This window comes from Anolis sagrei, chromosome 3, assembly GCF_037176765.1.
Source record: "Anolis sagrei isolate rAnoSag1 chromosome 3, rAnoSag1.mat, whole genome shotgun sequence".
Lineage (NCBI taxonomy): Eukaryota > Metazoa > Chordata > Lepidosauria > Squamata > Dactyloidae > Anolis > Anolis sagrei.
In genome coordinates this window covers 15,634,413-15,651,150 of record NC_090023.1, presented here as the reverse complement: position 1 = coordinate 15,651,150, position 16,738 = coordinate 15,634,413, and the positions used below count along the sequence as shown (strand labels likewise).

General features: G+C 43.0%; 1 protein-coding gene across 1 annotated transcript in view; it reads right to left on the bottom strand.

Annotated features, from left to right (window-relative positions):
- The window catches only part of TMEM135 (transmembrane protein 135), a 206,862-nt gene that overhangs the window by 24,037 nt on the left and 166,087 nt on the right, over positions 1 to 16,738 (bottom strand). Inside the window, exons 7-8 of the mRNA XM_060771135.2 lie at positions 4,828 to 4,869; positions 3,398 to 3,544 (exon numbers count right to left, since the gene is read on the bottom strand). Coding sequence (XP_060627118.2) covers positions 3,398 to 3,544; positions 4,828 to 4,869 — 189 coding nt within the window. The remainder of the gene's footprint in view (positions 1 to 3,397; positions 3,545 to 4,827; positions 4,870 to 16,738) is intronic.

Sequence of the window (16,738 nt, the reverse complement as noted above, 5' to 3'; positions counted from 1 at the left end):
CTGAATTGATGCAAAAAGAATACATGCTGATAGAGGAAGGAAGACTCAGTGGGAGCAGATGGAAGTGGGTAGTAATGGCAATCTCTGCAGTAGATCTTCTTCCTTTAAATTCAGTGATTTGGTGAAAATGGGGAAAAATAAGAAGTAGCTTTGGAAAATTAATAATAATAATACTCTCCCTCTAACATGACAGCCCTGGCCATAGACTATAAAGTACCAGCAGTAGGAAAGGAGTAAGTTACACTTTACAGAAATGCTTAATCCTAGCTTCATTTCAGCCTTGGGGAGTGATGGAATCTTCTTCTTTGGAAGTCTTTAAACAGAGGCTGGATGGCCATTTCTCAGGGGTGCTTTAGCTATGTATGCCTATAAGGTAGGAGATTGGACTAGATGGTCCTAGCAGTCCCTTCTGTCTCTATGGTTCTATTTCTACAATTTCTTTTCACGAAAATGTCAACTGTTGACCAACATGAGCTCTACAGTGTGACGAGGTGTGGCAGGCGCTGATTATATGTTCTTCTTGCTAAGTTTAATAGAAAGCCTATACAGCTCACCAGCATTTGAACTCTTCACAACTCATAAGACTTTACTTTTTATGAACATTTCAACTGTTAGTGTTCAAATCTTACTGTCATGGAAACTTCAGAAAGTCTCATGGTGGACAAAGAATTTGAAAAAGATAAATACTTTTGGTAGGGCTGTCCAGTTGCTAGACATATCAAGTGGAATTAACTGCAAATCAATTTGATACTGGTTCTAGAAATTAGATTTTCTTGTAGTCAAATATTTGAGGTCTGGGCACAAAATAACATTACTCAATCTTTATATTGTGCCAAATATTTGTTGGAAGCTTTGAATTATGCGCTGCAAAAGCATATCAGTCATAAATCATCCATGAGGTCAGTTTGTGTAGCAAAAACTGTAATGAGGATGTGATCAAGTTACAGACATTTAGACTTAGTTATATCTGAAAGGAAACATATGGGATGGAAACTTGATAGAGGATTAGGATTAAGAACTCAATGGTTTTTCAGGCATATACGAGTGGGACGTTAGAAATACCAAAGGAAGTTTGTTCCTCTTATTTGTTGATTATTCAAGCCTTTTCAAGAAAGCCCTGTGGGGAGCAATTTCATTGCTGAGGCTATTGACTGGATACTGATAATTTTGTCTGTTCTTGGGTTGAATCAGAATGCAGTCTTGTTTGTTTGATGCCCTTCCTAGCACTGGGATCTTTGGTAGTGCAAAACAGGTAGGGTTGAAAATACAATTAATCATTTGAAACACAATTACATGTACATTATTTTTAATTAAAAATTCTACTAAATAAGAACAATTTGAAAACTATTGAAAAGCACATCAGGTAAATACAAGAAGCACAGATCCCCCTTATTAAAAACACTTTTCTCAGCAACTAGTTTGCTGTCCAGAGTCTGTCAACCTGAACGAAAAGGTCTTTGTCTTCTAGTGGAAATACAAGAATAAGAGTGCCAAATTAAACCAAGTTTGAATCTCTAGGTTCTCCAGCACGAAAAAGGTAGTCAACTTCTAGAGGTCAACCAGAGAGTTGCACTGGAGGACCCAAGAGATTCTTAGAGTACATTTTAATCAAATTCCACAACCTGGGAAAAATGACCAAGAAAGCTCTCTCTTGTGTCCTTACTAAACAAGTTTAAGAGAAGGGCTACATTATGTGGGGAGATGTGGTTCATAGGGTTTTATAGTTCATAAACAGCATTTTTATTTGTGTTTAACGTTATGGACTCATTGTCAATGAAGTTGTCATTATGTTCTCCCTATGTGGCTAAAACCTTCTGGATCCACTCAGGATCCCAAAGACTTTACAAAGGTGGTCCATGAACAGTGTGTTCCTTTCATCCAAATGCGACGTAACCTCCTCATCCTGTGCTAAACCAGCCATATATAAGAACAAGCTACTCAGAAGGAAACTTATGGAAATTGAGCTCTTGGCCTCTCTTACTCCTTGCAGTAAGAACATGGAAAGCTGCTCCTTGTAGTCTTGATATCAGATATTAGACTGGACTAAGGATTCAGTTGGCAAATTTAATCCCTTTGTCATTCTGGGAATAGCACAAGACATGTTCTTCACTCCACTTTCAAATAATTATTATGACTGGCCAGAGAGCATTGTGTTGAAGCTATTGCTTCAAGTGATACAGGAGGCTACACTGGACACGTCAGACTTTTAAGTTTCATTAAACTAACTTGCTATTGCTGTACATCATTATTCTGTCCGGTATCTAGACTGACTTCTGCTTCAGGAACCTATCCACCTGTTAATAGGCCTGATTATTTTATTTTTTTTGTAACGGATGGCTCTCTATTCCACTTCCTGATTCTAAATTCAAGCAATCTCTGATGTCAATAACAAACTGGATTGACTGAATTAAAGATTAATCCAGAGGAGACAGGAGTTGTCCAGTCAGTCCATAGGTTGAACAGGGAATAGAGGTTCAACTCATGGATGAGGTTATACTCAACTTAAAGAACCAAGTTCAGACTTTGGCTATGCTCCTGGTTTTGGCCATGAATCTAGATGTCAGGCTTCAGAAGTGCCCCGGAGAATGCTCACATAGCTAATGTCAGGTGTGCCAACTTACACGTTCCTAGAAATGCTTGTTCGCCTGTAGAGAAAGTTTATTTATTTAAAACATTCATTGCCTTCTCTCCAAACATTCAGAGTGGTGTTTACAATTTTAAAAGACCACAATAATCATTTTAAAACTCTGCAAACAATAATAAAAAGATCTCAAACAATAACACCACTAGTAATATTTTTATAGTATGAACTCCTGGAAACTATCCCAGAAATAGCAACAAATTGCTCATTTGAATGTGTCGTTTCTTATGTGCAATGCTTCTTAATGTACTTTCCTTTTCTCCTTTTTTCTGTGGTTGACATAAAAGGATTAATATGAAATATATTTCATTACAGATAGCATGTACAATCATTCCTCCACATTTGCTGGAGTTAGAAAGACAGGAAATTTGTGAAAGTGGGAAAATGACAAATTAAAAACCACAAAAATTTTAACCTGAGAGAACACCTCTATAGGAATCTCTTAGTCCTCCGGCACAGCTCTATGGGTTAACTTCTCAAAACAGACCATGAAATTGCATTGGAGGACCAAGAGATTCTTCGAGAACATTTTAATCAAATTTGTAAAAGTCAAACTTGCTAACTTTTCAGCTATAGATGGCAAATCTGCAATTTAGTATTTTTTTTCCCTTGTCTTCTTTTTGTTATAATAGTAAATTGATGCACTATGGATATTTTCCAGTTGGACTGTATGCAAACAAACATATTAAATAAATAAACAAACAGATGAAAGTAAGTAAGACTAAAAGTTCCTAACAAAATAGAATTTACACTCACACTTTGTCTACAAATTTCTTTGTTACTGCAATTATGTTCATTCGCTGTATGATTTCTTCATGGTGTTTTCTTTTTCTCTCTCTTCTTAGAAACACTGTTTCTGGTGCAAATGAATGTGTGGGTATTTCTTCTTTACCTACAATGAACCTGGAAGGAAGCAAAACATTTAACAGCTACTTCATTATTTCTTTCGCTTTATATAATATAGTGCAGCTGCTTTTTGATATGCAATAAGATAAAATCCCTAAGGTGAGGAAATTAAGAATATTAGAATAGTATCCAAGCAATTCATATTTGTGCCATTCTGAAATTTTATGGCATTCTTTAAAGTATAAAATCCTATTTGTCACTGCAGATGTCAATGTCTCACTAATAAATGGAATAACTGGAAATAACTGTATATGTACAAAAAATCAAGTGCTTTCTAGAGTTGTGCGCAGAATTTGGTCCTGTAGTTTATACCATTTCTTTCATGTCTTTCGTTTCTTCGGGAGCACGAAATGGGAAGCTCTTCCCCACATGAAAATCTGCTCACCACAAAAGCCTGCTTTCATCTGCAGCCAAACTTGCCCCCTTGCTTGGAAAGAGAGTGTGTGTAAGGCGGGTTTGCATGCAGGCCCGGAGCATGCCTGCAGTTGAGCACTTTTTACTCTAGAGTAACAGGCACTGGCAAGTGTGTGAGCTTCCCGGGCTGCCTGCACGTCACACCACACATACCCTTTCTTTTCGAGGAGAGTGCATGTGTGGCATGGCATGCAGGTAGGCCCGGAAAGTGTGCACGCCTGCCAGTGCCTGCAGCCAAGTGCCTCTTACTCTAGAGTAGACACAGCAGGTACCAGCTAAGAAGAACGGAAGCCTCCTTAAAGCATGTGCTCAGAAGGGGAGCCAGTGTGTGGGAAGCTCCCCCCCCCCCAAATAATGGTCCATTTTGGGGTCCCAAACCAAAAACAAGCATCTACCCTCCCGATTTTGGGAGGCCCCCACAAAACAAATCAGGGGGCCCTCACAAAAGCCAGGATATGAACTGGGGCAAGCTTTACCCTAAAAGCACAACCCTAGTGATTTCTGTCCTTCGGGGGGGGGGGGGTCATATTAATTTCAAATTAGCAACATAAGATACTTGTAATTTCATAATGCAGTAGACAAGAGAAAAAACAATTGTCCCAAATATGATTATGTAAATGTAACTACTTAAAAAGTGGAACCTTCTCATCCAGATTCCAAATCAGGATGGGTCACCATATTTTATAGTAATGAATTTTAGATAAAGGAGCAAAGGGTTGTGAGTCCTAACTTTGGAAGAGACCTTAATATTTGTTTCTTGCCTATCATTTGATATATTTTCAATTCCCGCCCTTGATGGTTACACAGCATTTCACTCAATTTGGGCTATTCAGTTGGATTAGAAAGAGATGCTCCTTGTCACTTACTTCAGTGCTGAGAATGTAAAACCTTTCAAGCCGTCCTTGCATCTGGAATATAAACCAGACATTTGGGGTGTTGTTAATATGGTGGCATCCAAGCTCAAAGAGCACTCCCACAACAGAGGCAACATACAACTCTGGAGCTTTGCCATTTTTTTCTCTCTTTTTTTTAAAAAAAAATCAGCAATTTGGTTAAGGATCAGAGAAATACATCTATGCAAGCAATTATCTGGTTGCTGTTTGCTTTGCCTCTTTTATTGGAACATGGATAACACAAACTGAACTACGCAAAAATCCCTTCCAGATGACAGAAAAGGAGCTGAAGCAAGTTTCAAACAAAATTAATGCCCGGAGCCTTATGATGGAAAATGCTGCTTTGGTTTCTCACTATGAAACTTGCCCCCCAAAAATCTACTATTCTGCCAGCAGATGTCCCTAATCGGCAGTAATTGAAAAATCCATTTGTGCCAAAGAGAAACCAAAAACAGTAAATTTGCCACTTAGATAGCTAGTTGACAGACGATTGGCCAAACAGTAAAACAGCTCATAGGATATTTTATGTTTTTAGTATACTTGAGTATACTTTTATACTCCAATCCAAAAACTGAGTTGTCTTATCCATGGGTCAATGTAAGAACTCTCTCTCTCTCCCTCTCTCTGTATATCACCCCCTTTTCCAAACAGACGGGCCAAAGGCAAGAGCTTAGTCCATTCTAGAATAACCATAACAACAACAACAATAACATATTTGTACCCCACCTTATCTCCCCAAGGGGACTCAGGACAGTTTCCAACAAAATGGCAAACATTCAATGCCGAAACAGACAATGAAAAATCAAACCAAAACAGTGGATAATTGAACTTAAATAAACGTAATATAACCCATCACACACAATTTCCACAGGCTGAAGAAGGTTTCCTATCTAGGCGAGGAGATATATATATATATATATATATATATATATATATTAAAAGGTGTACTAGTCTTCCTCCTCTCCATATGCTAAGGTGCATAAATAAGACCATCCTTTCGTGCCCGCTCGGGGACACGCTCCGCCGCGTCGGGCCCGGGGTCCAGGACGCGCCGGACCGAGGACGCGCTGGGCTGCCGGCCGGTGCCGGCTGCTGACTGCGGTGGGTGGCTCCGTGGCCTTGCTTTGCGGCCTTCGTGGCCTTTGCGGCCTTCGTTTTCGGCCTTTGCGGCCTTCCGTCGGCGGCTCGCCAGGCTGTTGTGCCGCTACTGTTGTTCCCTGCGGCTGCGGGGAGGAGGACTGTCCGGAGCCGGCTGCTGACTGCGGTGGGTGGCTCCGTGGCCTTGCTTTGCTTTGCTTTGCGGCCTTTGCGGCCTTCGTTTTCGGCCTTTGCGGCCTTCCGTCGGCGGCTCGCCGGGCTGTTGTGCCGCTACTGTTGTTCCCTGCGGCTGCGGGGAGGAGGACTGTCCGGAGCCGAGAGGGAGCGTTGCTGCTCCAGTTTCAGCGTTCTGACCAGCTCCCCAACGCTCTGGCTCTCGGTCAGCTTACAAATTTGCTCCCTCCCTACTCCTCGGCCAGCTTTCCAACGCGCCATCTTGAGGGCTGGCTTTCGGCCAGCTTTCCAACGCGCTGGCCTCATCGCCTTCCAACGCGCTGCTGCCATCTTGAGGCTTGGATTGCTTGTCCAGGACCTGGCCAGCCCTTCCAACACCCAAGCATATGACCTTTAGCAGGCCTGGAAGTGTTTTACCCTGCAGGACAATCAGATAACAGAACCAACACTAGCTGCTGGCTACGACTACCTTGCCACCACCTTATTGAAACCTGCCGCCATCGCATGAGATCTCCATCATCTCACTTGTTAACCATCAATTTCCGGAAAATTGTGTTGACCATCTTTTGGCCCCAGCATTTTGGCATTTTGGCATCTCGTTGTTTCCAATTTCAGATAGAATCTTAGATAGACTGTGTTGACCATCGCTTTTAATTCCGTCTGTGTTGACCTTTTGATTGTGTGGACCATCCTTTGATTATTGCTAATTGCTAATTAATTATAACTCCATGACCAGTTGGTTACTTTGTGCACTTTACTAATTGTTGATCTTGCACTTTATGCCATTAGCACTTTAAACTACTTTTCGGTGCACTCAGCCAACTATAGCACTTTAATCTTGATTGTATAGCTAGTACTGATGCAGGCCTCCATGACGCATTTTAGTTAACACCTTGGGTTATTAAGCCATCGCATTTATATTGTTTGTTCTATTGTATTGTGCTGAAACACCATCCGTAATTTAACAGCGTAATCCCTGCTCTAACTGTGCGTAACAACTACCACCCATGCTTCCATCTGCTCTTTGGCATCTGTTGATTTGGTTGCTAATTACATATGTGGGTAAGGAGAAATGGAATAGTGCGAGGGATCTCGAATATAGCTTAACGGGACTGAAGAACACTTGGAAGGAAAAGCTATGGCAAAGTGGAATTGTAACATGGTATGCAAACCATAACGATCCCTGGTTTATTAGTATAAGCACCAAATGCGTCATGGAGGAGGGAGAGGCTTCCGTTAACCGAGGAGCCCCCATAGAAGTCGTGGTGGGGACGGGGAGATACGGGAAAAGGAGACCTTTAATTCGGCCTAGGGAACGTGGAACTACTCTAGTAATCCCAAATCGGTCTCCTGATACGGTAAGTAGGTGTAACCAGGATGGCGGTCCCTCGGGATTGAAAGTGGTGCTGTTGAACGCCAGATCTGTCAATGGCAAAACAACTCTCATCCAGGATTTAATCCTGGATGAGCGGGCAGATCTGGCGTGCATCACAGAGACCTGGCTGGACGAAGCTGGAGGGGTAAATCTGACCCAGCTTTGTCCACCCGGGTTCTCTGTGCAGCATCAACCGAGATCCGGAGGGCGGGGAGGCGGGGTTGCAGTAGTCTATAGAGATTCCATTTCTCTGACCAGGACCTCCATCCCGCAGTCAACAAATTTTGAATGCGTCCACCTGAGGGTGGGTGACCGGGACAGATTAGGGATTCTGTTAGTGTACCGTCCACCTCGCTGCACTACAGTCTCCCTACCTGAGCTAGCGGGGGTAGTCTCGGACCTGGCATTGGAGTCCCAGCGGCTGCTTGTGCTGGGGGACTTCAATGTTCACGCTGAGGCTGCCCTAACGGGAGCGGCTCAGGACTTCATGTCTACCATGGCGACCATGAGTCTGTCCCAACAAGTATCTGGCCCCACCCACAGTGCTGGACATACATTGGACTTGGTTTTCTGTCAGGGATGGGAGGAAGGTGGCGGTGTTGAGGAGTTATCCATCTCTCCGTTGCCATGGACCGACCATTTCCTGGTCAGCTTTAGACTTACTGCGCCCCCTAACCTCCGCAGAGGTGGAGGACCTATTAAATTGGTCCGCCCCAGGAGGCTTATGGATCCAGATGGATTCCTGATGGCTCTTGGGGATTTTCCCGCCACCGCGGTTGGTGATCCTGTTGATGCCCTGGTCGCTCTCTGGAATGGGGAGATGACCAGGGCAATAGACACGATCGCTCCAGAACGTCCCCTCTCAAGTAGCCGAACTAAACCAGCCCCTTGGTTTACTGAGGAGCTGGCGGTGTTGAAGCGAAAGAAGAGGGAACTAGAGAGCGTGTGGCGTTCGGATCCGAGCGAGCCAAACCGAACACGGTTTGTGGCCTTTTTAAGGTCATATGCCGCGGCAATAAGAGCCGCTAAGAAAACTTTCTTCGCGGCCACTATTGCGTCTGCAAAGAACCGTCCGGCTGAACTGTTCCGAGTTGTCAGAGGCCTTTTAAAACCCACCACTCAGGATGGGTGCCCTGATGACTCGGCTGCTCGCTGTGAAGCTTTTGCTCGGTTCTTTACAGACAAAGTCGCTTTGATCCGCTCTGGACTGGACGCCGCATTAACGGCAGTCTCTGAGGATGTAACACGAGCATCTGCTTGTCCGATTTTGATGGATTCATTTCAATTGGTTCAAACTGAGGATGTGGACAAGGTACTTGGAGGAATGAGAGCTACCACATGCATCCTAGACCCCTGCCCATCCTGGCTTCTAAAGGAGGCCAGAGGGGGATTGGCCGAGTGGGTTAAGGTGGTGGTTAATGCCTCCCTTCGGGAAGGCATTTTTCCAGCCAGCTTAAAGCAAGCTGTGATAAAACCGCTGTTGAAGAAGCCATCACTGGACCCCACTCAATTGGTAAACTATCGGCCTGTTTCCAATCTTCCCTTTTTGGGCAAAGTCATGGAACGTGTGGTGGCCTCACAACTCCAGGCATTCTTGGTAGACACGGATTATCTAGATCCGGCACAGTCTGGCTTTAGGCCGGGACATGGTACCGAGACAGCCTTGGTCGCCTTAGTGGATGATCTCCGTCGGGAGCTCGACAGGGGGAGTGTGTCCCTGTTGGTGCTACTCGACCTCTCAGCGGCTTTCGATACCGTCGACCACGGTATCCTTCTGGGACGCCTCGCGGGAATGGGTCTCGGAGGTACTGCTCTGCAGTGGCTCCGGTCATTCCTCGAGGGTCGGTCTCAGAAGGTGTCACTGGGGGACTCCTGCTCTACCCCACAACCTTTGTCTTGTGGGGTTCCTCAGGGTTCAATACTGTCCCCCATGTTGTTTAACATCTACATGAAGCCGCTGGGTGAGATCATCCGGAGTTTCGGAGTGCGGTGTCATCTGTACGCAGATGATGTCCAACTCTGTCACTCCTTCCCACCCGCTACTAAGGAGGCTGTCGAAGTCCTGAACCGGTGCTTGGCCGCTGTGACGGTCTGGATGGGGGCGAACAAATTGAAACTGAATCCAGACAAGACAGAGGTGCTCCTGGTCAGTCGCAAGGCCGAACAGGGTATAGGGTTACAGCCTGTGTTAGACGGGGTCGCACTCCCCCTGAAGACACAGGTTCGCAGTTTGGGTGTGATCCTGGACTCATCGCTGAGCCTGGAGCCCCAGGTTTCGGCGGTGACCAGGGGAGCATTCGCACAGTTAAGACTCGTGCGCCAACTGCGACCGTACCTTGGGAAGTCTGACTTGGCCACGGTAGTCCACGCTCTGGTTACATCCCGTCTTGATTACTGCAACGCTCTCTACGTGGGGTTGCCTTTGAAGACGGCCCGGAAGCTCCAATTAGTCCAACGGGCGGCAGCCATGGTATTAACAGGGGCTGGGCGCAGGGAGCACACAACTCCTCTGCTGTACCAGCTCCACTGGCTACCGATTAGCTACCGAGCCCAATTCAAAGTGCTGGTTTTGACCTTTAAAGCCCTAAACGGTTCTGGCCCCACATACCTATCTTCAGGAGAAGCCCTTCTCTCTATCCCACCTGCTTCACAGGTGCGGCTTGTGGGAACGAGAGATCGGGCCTTTTCTGTGGTGGCCCCCCGGCTTTGGAATGCCCTCCCTACTGAATTAAGATCAGCCACCTCGCTAATGGCATTTAGGAAAAAACTAAAAACTTGGATGTTCGAGCAAGTCTTCAATTGATCTTCGACGTGATGTTGTCTGACCATGGATTAGCAATCAAGGATAACGAACTGGATTATGATTTTATCTATGAGATGTCCCGATCTGTATTGGTGGCCCAATACTATGTATGTTTTTATATGTATTCTTAATTTTAACTTTATATGCTTAAGTGAATTGTATATTTTAACATGTTGTAAACCGCAATGAGTCGCCGCACAGGCTGAGATATTGGCGGTATACAAGCGTACCAAATAAATAAATAAGTTTTTAAAAGCTTTTTAAATGAGAGGAGATCGAGGGTCATTTTTATTTCTTTAGGGAGGGAGTTCCAGAGGAGGGGGGCAACCACACAGAAGGTTTCCTCTCTTGTCCCCATCAACCATACTTGAGATGGGAGCGGGACTGAGAGGAGGGCCTCCCCTGTCGACCGCAATGCTTGAGTTGGTTTGTACACAGAGATGTGGTTTTTCAAGTATTATGGGCCTGAACCATTTAGGGCTTTATAGATAATAACCAAGACTTTGAATTTAGCTCAGAAGTAGACCGGCAGCTAGTGGAGCTGCTACAACATAGAAGTGGTTCTCTCCCTGTACGGCGCTCCAGTTAGTAATCTGGCTGCCAATCTTTGGACTATTTGCAGCTCCTGAACTATCTTCAAAGGCACCCCCACGTAGAGAGTGTCGCAGTAGTCCAAACTGCAAATAAGCACTGATCCTCTCTACTCTCTCTACCATGGCACTACTTTCATCCTCAAGTATGTGTTATTTTATGAGTTGTGAGATAACCCTTCTTTATAAATTAATAGAGGTAACACACTTTGTACGGGACACAGTATAAATGCACTTTGGATGTAATACATAGTCAATGAATGGGCAGGTCAATACAAAGAGGCGACTACTAATATTTCATATTAGGAGTATTTAAAATACCAATGTAGCACACAGGTTGCATGGTCTGAGTTAAAAAGAAATGCATTGCAATAATGAATTACTCTATACAACCCTTGTAATTCTAGAAATTTTAGTTGAAAAATAAACCCTCAAACCATGAGCTTACTTATCCAAGAGTCAATGTAAGGACTGCAACAACAACAACAACTTATTTAAATTCCGCTCTACCTCCCCAAGGGGACTCAGAGTGGATGACAACATACACAGACAGGCAAACATTGAGTGCCTTTAATACAGTGGAATAACAATGACATACAAATACACAGAAAAAAGTAAAGGCTTCCCCTTTCATCTCCAGGTTTCTGGAGGTGGTACTCAACTCTGGCCACGGGGAGGTGCTCTTGTTCCATTTCCAATCCAGGGAAGCCGAGGTGTCCATAGACACCTCCTGGCTATGTTGCCGGCATGGCTGCATGGGCGCCTTTATTGCCTTCACGTCAAAGCGATACCTATTGATCTCCTCACATTTGCATGCTTTCAAACTGCTAGGTTGGCAGAAGCTAGGGCTATCAGTGTGGTCTCACCCCGACCAACGGCTTTGAATTGCCAACCTTTAGGTCAGCAGATTCAGAAGTTCAATGGTTTAACCTGTTGTACCACCATAACCCCTTACCTTAACTCATTTCTTTAAAAAGAGTCATTTTCCTTTTCCGAGTGGTAAAAGCAAAAGCTTAGCCTTCGGTCATCCTGAGAGAACCTTCAAGAAGCACAAACTCTCTCTGCCACGACACCACTTCTGGGTGTTTTGAATGCCTGGGTGAGGAAATATTGACCACCAGAGTCTGGTGAGGTGGAATCGGTGCTTTCCCTTCTCCACAGAATAACCCTCAACTTATCTATGGTTATATCGAAGTCCCCACTTTTGCCGCCAGAATTTGCCCTCAACTTATACTTGAGGTTGACTTATATATAAGTATATACAGCATTTTGGTGGTAAGCAAATTGTAACACAACCAAATTTTGAAAATATTTTATTAGTGCAATAAGTCCTGGTTTCTAGTAACTTTCATAATTTTCTTTTAGGGGCATTTTTATAGGTCTTTTGGCAGGAAATCAAAAAGCAATTTTCCAAAGTCTGCATACAAATACATGTTTTTACAGAGTGCATAAACCCCTTTTGGTGGTGGAAGTGACAACAAGAAATCTGTAAATGCAGCTGTATGCACAATGCGTTCATTCACTGAACTAAACAAGCTCAAGTAGAAACAGTTATTTTCTAGTTATTTGTAGTCATTTCGTGCATGGTTGTAACTGTGTGTGTGTTGTGACCCTTATCCAGGCAACCTTAGCTGGACAAGGGTCATGAAAGTTCTTTTAATGAAGCTTGAGGAACCGAGCAGACTCTCTGCCATAAAGTCTAGTATGATCCACAACTCTCATAATTAATGGAATAAGCATACAGGATTTGTGAAAAGAGCCATCAAAATCACCCTGGATAGCTAACTTGTGTTCCGGGGTAGTGACACGCCAATTGGCGATTGCTTCAATCCTAAAAACATGGAAGGGATGAAGTACTTATTGAAGAAGATCCTGGAAATCAATCACACTGGATCCTGAGGAATCAAGTTGCATATTCACACAAAACGGCATAGGCTTTAACTGCATAGGCTTTAACTGCAACAGACCTCACTACCTCTGAGGATGCTTGCCATAGATGCAGGCGAAACGTCAGGAGAAATGCCTCTAGAACATGGCCATATAGCCCGAAAAAACCCACAAGAACTTAGTGATTCCAGCCATGAAAGCCTTCGACAATACATTTAACTGCATAATTTAAGGAAAAAATACATTTTTATGCAAACCGTATGTCTAACTGGGAGTCTCCTACCTCACTGTCATGTTTTATTTTATTCATATTGGAGCATGTAAAAAATCAGTTGGTATGTGTTGACTAAAAAATGCAAATCATGAAGCTGATTGGTTGGGCCATGCCCAAGAAGCTAGCTGAGCCTGGGAGTTTTGGCAACAGTTACATTTTTAGGCTTTAGCTGTCCAGGAGCTTGCAGAGACAGATTTGCTTCTGAGCTGCTGGGAGAAGGTCCTTCACATAGACACCTAAGGACATTTTAAATCTCTCTCAAAGGACACTGTGTGAGCCAATGCAACTGTTCACATGTTTGTATATATGTTGCTCTGCATTTCAAAGAATAAAGTTTCTTGTTCCTTATTGATCATCTGTGTGGCATATCTTTTCCCTGGCAAGACAGTGTGTGGACTGGTCAAACGTGAACTATGCATGATTTTCATTTCATCACAATCCAGACACATTTCTATGGAAAGTAACATTTCTTTCAGCCCTGTGCATTTGTGATAGAAATAGAAGGCATTTGGGATGCAATAGTATGAAGGTTTTGGTCTTGTGAAAACATCATTAAACTGTGTCATGTTTCAACCCACATACCTCATGAGATAAGTAAGAAATATCGAAAGGGAGTCTTTATAACCTGGAAGCCTTCACATTACTTTAAAAGACTTAAATTTATTTAACCACAATACAAAACACTATTTATGGAAATAAAACAGCTGGAATGGTTACTTATGAAAAAGGTAAATCTTTTTACTGGCTCTTACTCAAATACTATCTCTTGGAAGTGTGCATCTTTGTCAAATGAAAGAAAACTGAAGGTCTATTAACTAAGCAAATATAAACCTCTCAAAGAAAGAACTTTGAGAATTATATTTCTATAAAGAATGTACACATTTCTAATAAAGAACAGCCAGCTTTCTCAAACAACAACTGGCAGGATTTTAAAAAGAAAGCTATGACAGTGAGTTGATTTGACCATAGTTCCCATTTGTTGTGTATACATGTGTTGTTCTCACAACATGTTGTTATCAACTTCTAAATAGTTGTTCACTTGTATCACAGTTTTGCACCCTCAGAAAGATCCAGCAGCTGTTTGCTGTTATCACCACCACACCTTAAGTCATCAGACTATTTTGGCATCTGATATGATGACTGTGTATTTTCTTCTGCAGCTGCCTACAAATAAAACCCTGATGCTTCAAGAAACATACACACAAATTAAGAAACCGTATTTGGAGAAGGAAGGAGAAGAATTATGGCTTTGCTTGGCAGTATTCTGAATAATAAGGGTAATGGTTTTGGCTCAATTTACAATGACAAAGCTTACCTATGGCCATCTTTCATTTGAAATCATATGGACATTCCATTCTTTCACACACAACATTCTCTGACCTGTTAGTAATCTCTGCTGGACTATTAAAAAAGGAAATTACAAATCTGCTGAATTTGCAAGACCACACCACTACCATTAATCATAGGTGATCTTGGAGGGTTCATTTGCAAGGTTGCAGCAAACTGAAGTTGGCCAGCAAGAATACCAGGCAGTGCCTATTTTATAAAATAAAACAACTGCCAGGCACTACAGCTCTTGTGGTTTTCTTACAATTAAGGCTATAGCATCAAAAGAGTTTTGCATGTCTCTGCTCATGAGTCAGATATATCTACTCCAAATACCTAACAAACAGCCCACTTGATTGATTGCCTGAATCATGCTGAGATTCACGAGCAAGTCCATCCAGAAAAGTGAGAAAGTTTACAGTTGAATTGCAAAAGGAAAATACTAGATCCTGGGCTACCTGAGTGCAATGAAGCTACTGTATATTCTATGAGTATCTGGCCCAATTAATATTAGAAAAGTAGAGGGTGGTGCTAGAGTTGTAGAGGGCTAAGAAATCTGATGGTCATTAAGTGCTTGCACTAAAAGTAGTATCATAAGTAAAGATAAAGGTTTCCCCTGACATTAAGTCTAGCTGTGTCTGACTTTGAGGGGTGGTGCTCATCTCTATTTCTAAGCCGAAGAGTCGCCATTGTCTGTAGACACCTCCAAGGTTATATAGCCAGAATTACTGCATGGAGTGCAGTTACCTTCCTGCAGGAGTGGTACCTACTGATCTACTCACAGTTGCATGTTTTCAAACTGCTAGGTTAGCAGGAGCTGGGCCTAACAGTGGGAGCTAACCCTGTTCGTCAAATTCAAACTGCTGACCTTTTGGTAAGCAAGTTCAGCAGCTCATTGGTTTAACCTGCTGCACCACCAGGGGGGCTTAAAAATAAAGGTTTCCCCTTGACATTAAGTCTAGTCGTGTCCGACTCTGTGGATGGTGCTCATCTCTATTTTTAAACCAAAGAGTCGGTGTTGTCTATAGACACCTCCAAGGTAATGTGGCTGGCACGAATGCATGGCGCACCTTTACCTTCCCGCCAGAGCAGTACTTATTGATTTACTCACATTTGCATGTTTTCAAACTGCTAGGTTGGTAGAAGCTATGGCTAACAGTGGGAACTCACCCCGTTCCCTGGATTCGAACCACCGACTTTTCGGTCAACAAGTTCAGCAATTCAACGGTTTAACCCGCTGCACCACCGAAGGCTCCTATAGTATCATACAGGCCACATTTATCATTTCAACGGTAAACAAGGCTAAACAGAGAAAGACATTTAGATCAAGTCCAAGTAAAGCAAGCAAGAAAGAGTTTATTAACAGGATGCAGGAAAAGTAAAAAATCTTTTAGGCAACTGGCTAATTTGGCAAAGAGGGGTGAACAATCAGAAGAGCGACTTTAAAACAAGTAATCTAATGCTACTCTCATTCAAAACATAAAAGAAAAAATTGTTCCTCTGCTCCACACAGTGTAATATATAGCTTTATACGTGTTTTCATTTTAACAAGCAGGAATTACCCCTGCCCTAAGTTAAGTGTGGCAACCCTGCTCTGAACTGTCCAATTTGCGCCTTGCCACAAACCAAGACTAATTGTCCCTGGGCTGTGCATGTGGGAGTCCCTAATCTCCTCCCCCATTGTGTGGGAAGGCAAAGAGGTCTCCACACCACATTGTGGGGCTAAATGCCACCAATTAGGTTGCCAATTTTTTTGATTAGTGTTCCTTGCTGAAAACCTTTCAGAGGTTCTCATTCAAAGATTGACTGATGATCTTTCCCCCCAAGAACCCTGCTGGTGAGGTTTAATGACTAAGAGTTTAGCACAACAAGCATCGCATGGAATTGCGTTGTAAAAAATTCAAAGTTACAGAACCGAATAAAAGTAAATGGTTGTACATACATTAACTTTTCTTATAGCATCCAAATATAAATGTGTGCTTTTCTACATATAATATTAACATTTCTATTCCATTAAGGGGCAAGGAACTTTAGAGTGCATCAATGTCACATTACGGCCTTCTTGGATATTACAGTTAGTGATTCCTGAGATATTTTGATACTAATGAATGGTATCATTTAATTATTTATTATTGTTTTTATGCCCTGCTTTTCTTCCAGACAGCTAACAACAAAGCTGAAACATAAATCAACAACTAAAAACTACCTCTGTTGTTGTTGTTGTATGTCGTGAAATAATTTCCGACTTATGGTACTATCATGGAGTTTTCTAGGGCTGAGAGTGTGTGACTCTCCCAAGATCACTCAGTAAAACAGTTTCCATGGCAAAGCAAGGAATTGAACCCTGTCTTCTCATG